The following is a 13,704-nucleotide window of genomic DNA, read 5'->3' as shown; positions in this document are numbered from 1 at the left end:
ACTTTCATGGGAGTTCTGACTTTGGAAAACATGACAGCTTTTTAATTTTTTAATGGCTTTCACAGTCTCAATAAAAACCCCTTTCATGGGCTTCAAGAATGGGTAAATCTTCCAAAAATCAGTATTCAAAAGCAAAGACAATGTTGAGACTTGATTTTAATAAAGAAAGGGCATATAAGCAAGCACACATTGTGGCCAGATTATATAATTCAAGATCACACACAAACAGGGGCAACCAAAGTGATTTTTGCAGGGTGCTACAAGGTTCTGGAGCCGAGCTGATGATTTGTCATGGATAACCTGGAACTAAATGACAAAATTTTGGCTTATATGATTTGTAGTTTACAAAAAAGCTGGCAGAGTGGTGAATGTAAAGAGAAGGAAGACAGAAAGAGGGTTTTGAACTGTTCAGCAAGGTGGACCAATTTGAATAAAAGGCATTTTAATGCAGATATATGAAAAGCTAAGGAACTGGCAACAAGTTGGGCCATCCTTGAAAAGTGGGCCACCAATTTCTGTGAAACAATGAAGTCCAGAAAGGACTTAGGGGGTTGCTGAGGAAGCATTAAGCAAAAGGAATTGTGAGTGTGATCTTGGAGCAAATCAGAGCAAATCTTATCTCCACACACTGTAGTTGAGATTGCTATCAGACTGAAGGGAAGGGGAGAACCCCACAGGTTGCAAAAAAGACCAGAGCGAGTATTGGAAAGAAAAAGAAAAATGTTTTACAGAAAGAAAATCCTTTCAATTTATCAAAAGGAACATAGAGTGGTGACTTGATTATAATAGCTCCCTCGGGAGAAAATCCCACACACTAGAGGGTTCTTTAGTTAAGAAGGAAAAAGCATAACAAGCAGCTGTGTACTGAGCTTGAGCCAGATAAATTAAAACAAGAAATAAGGCACACAAAGTTTAACAGAGGAGATGATTAACTGTGGAACAAACCAACAAAGGAATCAGTGGATACACTATCTCTATTAATGTCTTCATCTAAAGAATAAATGTCTTGTTGGATATGCTTTATCTAAACACAACTTATTGAACTCAATAGAGAGGTTGTTGGGTGAAATTCAAAGGCTTGTGAAATACAGGAAGTCAGAGTAGGTGATCTAATGGGAATATTTGCAAAGACTAATCTTAGCCTCAGGATACTAGTCTCCTTGGGTTACCTTTTCAGTCAATAGTTTCCTTTAGAGAGCAATTCAGAATAACTTTAGTGCTCTCTTTGCCCCTCTCCACTGAGAGCTTCCCTCTCTCCACTGACTGCAGAGAAAAACAGAAGTTAAAAGATAGTTGAAATAATCTGGGGTTTGTTTTTCTTTTCTACAATAACACCACCACCATAAAGTATAAAATTGCAATTTCATTAAATATTTGGGAAAGGGCTTAGTGGGTGTGGGGAGTACAGGGACTGAGATGGGGACAGCTCTCTTTTCACTCATTAACCCTTGATAAACTAATCTGATGATACCTTGTTCCTGAAAGATTATCATCTATGGAGAGAGGCTGTAGATTAATATGGTACTTCTATCCTACTCTCTTAAATATCCTACTTTAGGAAATCTCCATCCTACCACCATTCCCCTCTCCTTTTGGTAAACAAAGAGAAAAAAGAGATTCAGAAACATTTGGTGGACAGAAATGACCTCCTTACCAGAGGGTAGCTGGGAGTATTCATCCTGCTTCTACTTTCTATTTTCACTGCTGGAAATGGTAGGAGTTGTCTTAATTCTTTTGTAACGTACCACATCCAATAAACTTGACTATTTATTTGGTGTTTATTTTAAACTGTGATGCTGTTATGGTATGGGTACATTCATTGGTATATTTTCAGCAGGGGAGGTATATCTTCCTACACTTGTCAGGATGTGTGGCACCCTTACCTTGAGAGTGCCTTCTCGCCTTAAACACTGCAGACTGCTGAGTAACCACCAGAAAGTACTTAAACACACACAAAAAAGCCATAGTGGCTAAGAACCGCAGTGGGTGACAGAACTTTCTTCAGTACAGCTTCTAAGACAGTTTATGTAAATTCTATTACTCTGAATAAAGGGGAAAAGATGCCACTACCCATTTGCCACGCTGAAAACTCTCTCTTCTGTGGCCATTTTACTACTGCTGTATCCCTTAGTAAAATTTAAATACAAAAAATACAAAATGTTACATTCTTGAACCTCAATTCTCTCTTTTGTGAGCCAAAGTCATGCAATCAATAGCACAATTTTTTATTCTTCTTTCTACTATTTAAAAATAAATCAAAAGGTTAAATTTCACTAGTCCTTCATTAAACTGGAAATTGATTCTAAAATACTATTTATTAGAATCCATACAGAACTAATAGAGGGATATTTTACAATGCTGAGCAGTGGTTGCAAATGTTTGCCTGCCATCTAGTGGAATATGCAAGAGTTTCCAGTAATACTTCTATTTATTCTCCTACTTTTTGTTTTACAAATATTGAAAGGGCTTAAAAAATTACTGACATAAACACAAAGAACATGCATCATAATGGTACCCTCTCAATAAAATTATTAAGCAGCAAATTTTATTTGTCACACAGACAAAATAGTCATTTTTGTGGATATCAAGGTATGAAACATAAATCAGGTTCTTTCTGCTGATCATCCCAGATGTTGGGACAGACAAAGATAAAGCCAAATAAGTTGAAATTAGGACAAAGCACTGCCTGTGTTTTTTCCCTAGAGATTTTTTGCTTAAACTAAAAACAGATGCCAAGTGTGACTTGGACACATCACAGGACAGTAATAGCAAAACACAAATAAAAGGTGTATTTTAGAAGAATGAAGGATATCTCTGATATTTCTCTCTACAAACAACACTGGCATACATATACCAATGCATTGGATACCTACACTGCACAATATAATATTCTAGAAGTATTTTAGGGATACCTAAACAAAGATGTTAGTGCATCAGGACACTGAGCAGATTTGAGCATGCAGGGTATTGCACAACTCCACTTTCTCTGATAGTTGTACACATTTGATGACCAATCAAAACAGTTCTATCAAAACCATTTCCAGAAGAAAAGTCTGTCTCCAGGAAAACTATTACTGAATAGTGCCTGATTATCTTGAGGAAATATTGTAGAAATGACTGCTGAGAAATTGAAAAACATTGAAGCCTGACCCTCTCTAATGAGAGAATTAAAACTGAGGGGAGAGGAGAGAGGAAAATAATGAATTGTGGCAGATGTAGTTGTCAGAAAACCCAACTGTCAGAAGATAAATGGAAGCACAAGACATAGAACGACAAATTATAAAACTACACTGAAGGAGATCTTTGGAGTTTTAGTAAAATAATTTTCCTTATTATTTTAATTATTATTTTTTAATATTTAGATGAAGGAAAACAACCTATTTTAACTAGAGTGTCCTCCCAAGTGAAAACAAAAGGATTTTCCCAAACAAAATCACATCTTTATCTCCCCCATCCCGCCACAGTTAAGATGAAAAAAATCCATATTCCCTGTTGATTCATGTGCTCTATTGCTATTTTCACTAACTTTCATAAAACTTCAGATTTGGTCAATGCCAAATCTGGCCCAACGTGTCTAAAAAAGGAACAGCTTCTGCGAAGTCATCTAATGAGAGCAGACAGCCCCTGATAGACAAAGACTGGTGGCTTTATCACTGATATCATGCTTACCAGCGACATGCATAGCCTGAAATACTATGCTAAAAATGCAGGCCAGATTATCAGTCTGTGTATGCACCAGAGTTATTTTTCTGTTTCAATGAGTGCAATCATCGTGGCACATAAGAATAAATAGCTGTGCATGTACTTGTGTTGTTCCTTGCCTGTAACAGGTTTTACCTGAAGTGAAGCTAAACAAAGCATTCCTTTTGAATTAAAAAACCACTTGCTCTGAAAAGAGCCTTTCTTCAGTCTGTATCTCTGTATATCCAGTATCTTACACAATTCAGTGTATCCTGAATTCTGCCTAAGAGAATTGCAAGGCTCCTCTTTACATGTCCTAGGAAATGATTGTCCAGATGTTTTCGTATCTTTGCTTCAAAATGTGCAAGACCAGTCAGTGTACAATTCTTCTTTAAACCCCTCATTGAATCTTATATGTGCCAGAGCACTGTATTTGCAAATTTTTAGTATTTTTCCTTAACACTCACTTTGCAGCACTTATGTACCATAAAGTCTCAGTATTTATGTGCATATTATTTTAACATCCTGGGGTTTTCACAGATGTGAATTACAGACAGTAAATAACTACCTGCTGCTTACTATAGGCTTTGAATTCAAGACAAGTTTGCTGGTCACAGGAATGTGACTATTTCTCTGTCCTTTATTAGCTGCCCCCTCAAAAAATTATAATTAATCATGTTCACAATCATATGCCCCTATAAACTGGCTTCGGAGGAAAACCAGGGTGTGTTCCGAGCAGCTTTCCTAGGAATGCAAGATGAAATGTCATGAGGAGCTTTTCCAGTAGCCCAGGAAAGTGAGATGGAGTGAGAGCTGATAACTCAGCTCCTTCCAGTCATATCCTCACCAGCTACAACAGGCAGCAATGCAGGAGGGTTTGGCAGCCTTACTGTCTAACCAGGTTCAAGGCCAAATGCCAAGGCAATGTGACCACCTAAGTCTCTATTTCCTCTATGTCCTATCCATTAAGTAGGAAAATAACAGTTAGTATCTTCAAATATACTAATTTTGGATCTGGTGTACAAATAAAATAAACAAAATTAAATTCAGGCTGGGATGTCCATCAGCCTCTTCACCCTCCTGAGGCCTCCTCCCCTCCTAAGGGTTCCTCCTGACTGCTTCCTTGGGTGACCACAGTACAGCCTGGCATCATCTCCTTCACTGAAAGTTAAATTTGAGCATTGAACTCCCACTCACCTACATAATGACACCACTGAGCTCTTTCAGAGATCCATTTTCATGAGCCAGTCTCTTTGTACATGTGAAAATTGGAGGTGAAAAAATAAGAATATTTATAAAGTGATAATAAAAGTGCCTAGACTCAATATATTCCAGATTTCCAGTGCAGATAATTAATAGTTGTGGTGTTTGGGTTTTTTTGATCAGGGAACATCTAAATATCTTGGAAACCAGGCTTCCATTTATCTTACTGACAGAAACATCACTGATAGTCATCCTAAATATTCCTAATTTTCTTCACATTACTTAGAGCTGTTTTACACTGCCCTTCACAGACTCTGCACTCAAAAGGAACTGCTCCAGCCAGCCTCTCTGACACCCTGCAGAGAGGTACTGTAGACTTCACCCCAGAAACTGGATTAAAGCATGTCCTTTGGAATTATTTTTAATTTCATTTTAACAACATCAAGCAGTAGCCAGTTGCCATTTCCCTAATACGCCATGTCAAAGTTTACTTACTTTCCCTCCTAGAAAGCTGTGCCTTACTTTTAAGGCTTGATTCCTCCAATAACACCTACTGAATCTGGTTTTCTCTGTAAGGTTAAAAAGAAGCACCCACAAGACTTCCTTTATGTTCAAGGGCATAACTAGGGTCATTATGTCTCTTCTCAACTTCTCTTTGAGAACTTGCACACCCCCTGAGTGCTTTGAGACCTCTTCAGGCCTGCTCTCCCATCCCTAAAAAGTTTTATGGCTTCATTTAAATTATCCTTATGCATTCTTTAAGTATAAACAGTGGGTCTGGAAGCAGTAAATAGACAGTACCGTGGTTTTACTTCGCTATTTTTACTTGATGAAGCTATTTTCTGTGAAAAGCCATTTCCATTCTGTAACAGCCATTTCCTCTCACTCTGTCTCTTGTTACTTGACTTTATCTTTCATTCTTTGCTGATAGAATCCTAAATTTACCAGTTTGGTAAATCCCAAATTTATCAGTTTGGATGTTTGCTGCTATGTGAGGTGACTGATCTGCAACTCTCTGCCCTTGTCCTCACTCTTTTTAAAGGCTGAAATTATTTTGACATACCCTTCATTCTTCGAAACTTTGTTTTCAAACTTTAATTCAACAGTAACATTTTTTGTCTCAGAGTTGAATCTTCAAAGTAAGTTGCCAAAATCCCACCACACATAGGCATGTAAAGCCCCTCTGTTCAGCATTAAATCTCTTTAAAGCAGGTTGTCTACAGCCATACTTTATCAAGGATCACTGCTGAGTCTTAGGTCATTGCCATTTTTTGTGCCTTTTAATTTACAGTATATTAAAATAATAAGGACTGCAGTGTTTCTGTAGCATGGAACTATGAGCAACTAAAAGCAGATGTGATTTTTTGAAGTGGAAAGTGTTGGGGAAGAAGAAAAGGCTCTGGTAAGCAGCCTGCTGGGAGCAGTCCCTGGAATAAAGTGTGCCTGCAACAGGGCACAAGTTAAACTCAGAAGGAACTAGTTGATTGAATCAAAAAGCCAATCTAGGATTGAACAAGTTACTTGCTCACCTAGAGAGCAGCATGGGGGAAAGAACATTGGGGATCCTGATTGTTATCAAGCATTCCATGCTCTCTGCAGGGCTAGATTCACAACTCTGCTTAAACTCTCACAGTGAGAGCTGCTGAATGTGACACTGAAGACATGTGGTGTAAGAATGATGCATTTTATTCACAACCACTGAAAAGGAATGAAAATAAATGGTCAGCTCCTGCCCCAGGTCACCAGTTGTCCTTTGCAGTCTTTGATACATTATGTGCTGCTTGACTTGCTTATAATTAAGCTCAGAAAAGGAATAAAGCAACAAAATTTCCCAATGATAAAATTAGTGATGGTAGCAAACTGTGATGAACTGGAGCAACACATGGAAGATTGATTAGGAAAAAGTGGCAGATGCAATTCAGCACAAACAAATAAATTATACACATGGATATAAGTAATCATAGTTTCCACATATGAAAAATTAATCTCTAAGCTTATCAGTCTACTAAAGAGCGAGATCCTGCAGTTACCATAGATGATGCAATGAAAACAGCTCAACATTCAGATCAACTTAAAAAAGCAAGTCAAATATTAGGAAGTACTAGAAAAGGAATAAAGAACAAGAAAGCAATCAAACAGACTAGTACTTAGCTGCATGGCTAAAGTTGTATGCAGTTTTGGTTCCCTTCTCAGAAAATAATATATGACACCCAGGAAAGTTTCAAAGGACAGTAAATACAGAAGCTATTCCACGCTTTTGGTCCCTCAAATGCTAAAGCATTTCAGTGTAGAAGACAAAATTTAAAGGTGTCTTACATATCTGCAGAAACATGGCATGGTAGATAAAAGTTTACAGTGCAAAGGACATTAAACTAGTGAATATCAGGCTCAAAATGAACAAGTGGCAATTCTTTATGCAACAGACATGAACTGATAGAAGCAGCTGTTATTCAGGAAGCAAATATAGTCCAAAGGAAACTAGACAACTACTGGAAAAAATACATTGAAAATTACTAAATAGACAAACCATATGATGTTCAGGAAAGCCTGGAATAGAAGACTTTTAGAAGCCAGGAGAACACAGAAGAAAAGCAACCAAACATGCTTGCATTGTTCTTATCCTTCCTGAGGCAGCTGCCTTTGACTACAAAAGAAGCCATTGTGTTAGAAAAAACAACTTTTGTCAGGACCTGTATAGATATTCCTATGTTTATCTTCTTCAGAGTTCCAAGAGCACGTAAGTAAGGAGCACAGAGAAAAAGCATGTGCTGTTTGCCCAGCTTCTTGGTTAAATGTAGTGGGAGGTGATGCGTGCTACAAATGCAGCCAAGACTTCTCAGTCACCACTGCCAAGCCTCAGCACTCATGTTCACGTAGTGGGGACGCTATAAAATGATGCACTTACCTTGCACTCCCAATATTTCCAGTATTAAGCTTCCTACTAGACAGATTTTCTTTTTTATTTATCACCAGGAAGAAGGAAAAAAAAACCTTTTTGTATTTGTTATGGGTGGTACCCCTAACCAAAAGCAGTCAGGAGTTCTCTTACACCACCTTAAGAAACAACATGTTTAGTACATTTAGTACATTAAGTAACCAATGTTGCCATTTAGTTCCATGTAATAATAAAAATAATGCACTTTTAGTTTTATAGACATCAAATTGGAGTTTTGAATGTCAAAGACATGCTCTTCTTCTGTAATTCTGCAGGACAAATGGTCTACCAGAAAATGTCTAAATGTATAAAAGCCATAAGCTTACCAATGATAAAATGGTAGATGCAATTTACTGGACAGTTCAAGAATTAGGTATAATTTTATAAATTATGTATAAATTGTCATTGCAGTTGCAAGCTGGTTTTAAACCTATCAAGGACATTGAACCCAAACCAAAATCAAATTACCAAGTTCGAAAAAACCCTGGAAATACATAAAACTAATCAATAGAGTGACATTCAAGGGAAGTCATCAGACTTCCTGTATTACCCAAGGATGTGGCTATAGAGGGAAATGAAACGCAGCAGCAGAAACACAAATTCTAATAAAGTTTCATTATTATTTTGGGTACATTTGCTATAGTTTACAGAAAATTTTCAGAGTTTAAGTTACACAAAAGAAATCTCATAGACTGAGATGTGACTCCTGATCGAGAATGCTCCCCATCTTTTCTCATTTTTGACATGCAGCACAGTCTAGAGAAAATTAAGTGAGCTAATTGCTTATTTGTGCTGACCTGACCTGGACTTTTCAGATATTTTACTGAATTTTCAAGTTTCCAAAGATAAATTTCATGGTTGATATCTTTTCATACAGTCAATACTCAGGTTATGAACATTTGAAGTCCTTTGTAAATTGCTGCTATGAGTGTGCAAAATAAAACCACTTAAAAATTCCCCAGTTTGGTTATTTACAGCATCTTCCCGGAATGATGTTTTGGCCAGGCTAACTGGAAATAAAGGCAAGTGATTCAGGGCAATATAAATATTTTTCTGTTCTCTTTGTCAGCAATATGAAGTATTTCGCTTCCTTTATTGCTTTTTGTAGAGCTATGATCCAGAGTGTGTATGATGTAAACTCTTCAAGTAAAAAGAACTTTTTATCTCTGCACAAATACAACTTTTGGCTCGACTAAGATTCCAGGTTAATTTCCAAATGTGCTTTGCCCTGTAAACGCTGCAGGTTGCTTTAGGTCCCATTAGTGCTACATTTTGAAAACAGCATAACAAAAAAAAATCAAAAGCCTTTAAAAAACCTCCAAAAACTTACACAGCAGCAGATGAAGAACACACAAGAAACCATCTTCTTACAAAGCAGAATTCCTGGGTGCAGAGATACTTACTGGACATTAATAGTTGTTTTGGCATCAATGAAGGTTTCCAGTGCTAAATGAGAAGACATTCCTGTACCAGGCAGCTGTTTAAGACTTACTGATACTCATCAACCAAATCAGATGCTTCTCATGTATCCACCGACTATTGTACTGCAGTAACAATACAGCCTTAATATTTTTAGATCCTACAGTCAGAACAGGTGTAACAAATGTGGCATCTGCTCTCTGTGAAACATTCCATGTCATCTAGAATTTGAATTTACATATATACATACATACATGTGAGTATATACATACCCATATATGTATATACATACATACGGGTAGCTGAAGAACCTTTGTTATCTAAGTTAAACACTTTTCCCAGCAATTTGAATTGAAATCATAAGCACAATTCATGACCTACATTATTAAAAAAATGCTTTATTTATTACTTTCAGCTTGAGATTTAAGTTACTGCCCTTGCTCTAAAGTAAAGTCACTATGGGCTTCATTCCTATCTGGACCATAAAGCAAGACTAAAATTGCACATGTAGCTTTTCACCAAAGCAAAAGATAAAACCCATGACATACTACCACTTCTAAAGGATGCATTAACAAAACTGCCTCATTCTAACAAGGCTTGTTGGTACACACTAATAAATTCAACAAATGTACAGTATCTGGCGTGATTTTAGATGTACAGGATGCCAAAGAAAACAATTGCACTACATTCACAAACAGTTCACAAAAATACCAATAATATTACTGGTGAACTTTTAAAAAACTTTTCAAAGCTATTATATACACCATTCTCTTGAAAAGTATTACAGAAGTACTCTGAAACCTTCACATACACTTATTAATTTTTTTTTCTTAATACTGGCAATCTTCAGAGCTCCTGGTAAGTTTAACTTGGCATTCTTCTCATGCAGAGATCTTCTCCCATGTCAGCCTGTCATATTTTCAGCAGCCTAGAAACAGAAAAAAAATTATCCCAAGTCACTAAAACAGACATCATGTAGATTAAATTTAATATTTTCTTGTAACTTTTTAAAATTACCTAGAGAACTTAAGGGTCTAAAAAAAAAAAGCTACTTAGGAAATTTTTTTCTAATGAACACTACTTTTTCCTAAAAAATAATGCTGTCAGCTGCCATCACCCTTTACTAGAAGAGCCCCTGCTGTTTGTTTGTCTTACATCCTGTATCTGAGCAGCTTTTATCTTGTACATTTCACCCTAATACTTTCAAGAAAGGCTCAAATGCATAAATATAGTTACCTCTGGAGTTTACTTCATTTAATTTATGGTAATTATTACCTCATCCATATAGATTAGTTATTGACACAAAACTCAGAAGAACAACACTAATCATAACTGCATAAATCACACTACCAATTATTTGATTAATAATATTAGTATTTTTATCACTGAATAACTACAGTCAACAAAGCACAGTTGTTGAAGAAGGACAGTGATAGATTTTATACCAGTTATGGGACAAACAGGCAAAGGAGAACAACAGGAATGGGAAACCAGTGAAAGCAATGGAAGAAGTAAATCAGCCCTCAATTATTTATATACACAGTTAAATGCATATGTAAAGCACATTTAAGCATAGACACAAATACAAAATATGCAGGAGCATAGAAAAATGTTAAGTTAAAAATAAAGTATGCAGTCTTCCAGAATAGAAGCAAGATATAGGTTTCCCCTTTCACCTGTCAAAAATAGCCAAATATAAGATGCAGTATAAAAAATCCTGTCTGTGATGTTTAGGTAGACAGTAAAGAATGAAAATCCTTTAAAATGCAATTGAGTTTTTTTTTTTAACCATCTAGTAGTTAAACAGGTAAATACACATTTATGAAAAGCCCTATATATACACACATCACAAAATCCCCTCTTTCTGGTCTTTGGAAAGGTTCAAAGCACAGGCTAAGGGGGTAAAAGCAATATGTTAAGATGATATCAATAAGTTGCATGCAGCTGTTTACAAGTACTGCTCCATACTCTTAAATCTGAGGTTTTAGTAATGAGGTGATACTTGTTAAAGGAGAAATCTATTTGTGATATTATGCAGGTAAGGGGACAAATGGTGACTATAATAAAAATATGTGAGTTTTGGCTCTGGTCTTTTTCTTCAGAAGAGTTAGTCTAATTATTTCATTTCTACGAAACATGTTATTTGTACCATTTCCTGTTTCATGTACAGTTGTATTCATTGCCTCCTCTACTGAACAGCTAATTTCCTTGTTTTAAAGATGAATCATAGCAAAGTACAATCTACAAACTGAAGTATAGCAAGTTGCATGTGCATCTGACTCTTATAAACAAATTTATAAGCTTTTTAAACTAGAGCATTACCTTCAGAGCTTCTGTAGCCTTGCGCAGCTCTTTAATAACAGAAGACAGGGCTTCTGGATTTATCCCTTGTTCACAAAGCCGCACACAAATAGACAACGTCTCCATATCCAAGCCAGTGTTTAATATTCTTGAAATCTCAAACAGAACTGCAACAGAAAAAAAATGAAAGCACTTTAGTTCCTACAGACTATGAAATTTCAATGATCAAAATTGGTCTTCATCAACATTTAGATTCTACAGCACTTCTACAATGTCAACATGGCAGATGTCCATTGCTGTTTGCAACAATATTTATGCTCAACCTTCTTAAGCTTAAAGCTACAGCTTCTAACATAAACACCATGCTTCCCTGGTTCAGGAAATTTAATACTGGATAATAGGTTTTGAAAAAGTAAAAAAAAAAAAAGTGAAAAATTCAACAATTAACATGCCTGCCAATTAGGTAAAAGGTAGGCTATAAGAACACTCTGTGCTTTTGCACTCCAGACACTGATGAAGTCCTTTCTAATCTTTAGGTGTTGAGGTAGTGTCTTCAGCAGAGAGATTCAGCAGTTTCTCCACAACAATTCTGAGGTCTTAACAACTTTGCAGACAGCAACTGCTAAATATCTGTATTCATCCTAAATAAAATATATACATAGTTACACAGGAAGTGTGGGCTCCTAAATCTGAAGATTAGTGCACTTTCCATATCTGTTCTCAAAAGCCTTACTTTGTCTTTAAATCTGCTTGCTGTCTCTCATGTCTAAAGTATTCCTGCAGAAGTGGAAAGAGGGAAGTTGTCAAGTACAGTTACCAGAAGTTTTATTCTTTGTCCTTCCCAAAGAAGTCACTCTCTATCAGCACAAAATGGTTTTACCCTCTTGCAGCATCAGAGGAGTCATAATGATCCTGCTAGTCCTGCCTTGCCTCGAGCAGCAGGTCAGAGCACGAAGATCACTGGCTGGAATGCTATTTTTTACACCAGCTCAACTCATGAAGGTCCCTAGTAAAAAACTCTTTTGTAACAGCAGCTGTAACTTCAAGAAAAGGAAGATGCTCAGAAAATAACAATTTCATAGCACTACCCCTTGAACATTCTCCTTAGCCTCTACTCCCTCAGTAGGGCATTTTCAGAGAAAGTCTCCACACATTTAACAACCCTCAACAGACTGCCTGGCTGCTTTCCACCCTGCATATATAGGTATAGGCATTTTGTAGAATTCCAGAATCTCACACTACACAAACAACTCCATGCCAGCTTTGATTCCTCACAGTCAGGCTGGAAGTGAGCATCCCAGCTACACCCACCTGCTCACGTTTCTCACGGCTTATCAATCTCCAAAGCATTTCCCAGTACCCCTTCTCTCACATTCCCCATCCCACAACAGTACCTGAGTTCGGGGTTTGTTTGTTTGGTTTTTTTTTCCATATCAGAATCTATTTTAGTTCTGCAGCACTGACTACTGTCCTCAAAGCTTTCACACTGTATTGTAGTTTGGGCTGTTCTGAGGGGTTTTTTTTGCTGCTGCCGACACCGGCCCAAGGCCGCTCCCTCCTCTCTCTCTTAGGCCACGTCATTTACATCAACCGTTACACACAACGAGAAACAACAGCAAATATATACATGTATATACACATACAAATATAACTAAATACAAACACTAAAAAAACCCCTAGTATTCTATGGTAGATACATAACAAAATTTAAAAAAGAAACAAAACAATGAAAAGGAAAAGCCACGTCAGGTCCAAAGACACTCGCTCCGCGGGGGTTGAGCTGTTTCACGAAGCAAAACAAAACCTGGCGCACGCTGCATCTCTCGGCAGCCGCACGCCGCGCCCTCTTCCCAAGAGAGGCGCCCGTGCGCGCGGCCCACGCTGGGGCCAGGCGCACCCTCCCCCTCGCGTCCCGCCCGTCGCTCTCCGGGGCTGTCACGCACCGTCCATGGTCTCCCTCACGGCGTTCAGGCTGGCGGCGTTGCTCGCCATGGCGACCCCGCCGCGCCCGGAACCGGAACGCCGCGCGCACGCCCGGGCCCGCCAGCCCCACGTGACGGCCCGGCGCAGCGCGAGCGCGGCGGGGGCGGGCTTTCTTTGAATTCGTGCGGCGATGGCGCTGGCGATTGGCTCGTTCGAGAGAGGGGCAGCCCTGCCATTGGCCC

The 13,704-nt window shown here is 37.9% G+C and overlaps 1 protein-coding gene across 1 annotated transcript; it reads right to left on the bottom strand.

Annotated features, from left to right (window-relative positions):
* Positions 1–9,611: 9,611 nt before the first annotated feature.
* Positions 9,612–13,642, bottom strand: MZT1 (mitotic spindle organizing protein 1). The gene is made up of 3 exons (XM_030960429.1): positions 13,483–13,642; positions 11,561–11,706; positions 9,612–10,166 (listed from the first exon to the last, which is right to left on the bottom strand). Exons 1-3 carry the CDS (start codon positions 13,529–13,531, stop codon positions 10,143–10,145), a joined length of 219 nt encoding a protein of 72 aa, XP_030816289.1. The 5' UTR covers positions 13,532–13,642; the 3' UTR covers positions 9,612–10,142.
* Positions 13,643–13,704: the final 62 nt, after the last annotated feature.

The sequence above is a fragment of the Camarhynchus parvulus genome, chromosome 1 (genome assembly GCF_901933205.1).
Source record: "Camarhynchus parvulus chromosome 1, STF_HiC, whole genome shotgun sequence".
NCBI classification, from domain to species: domain Eukaryota; kingdom Metazoa; phylum Chordata; class Aves; order Passeriformes; family Thraupidae; genus Camarhynchus; species Camarhynchus parvulus.
This window is presented reverse-complemented; position numbering and strand designations above follow the sequence as displayed.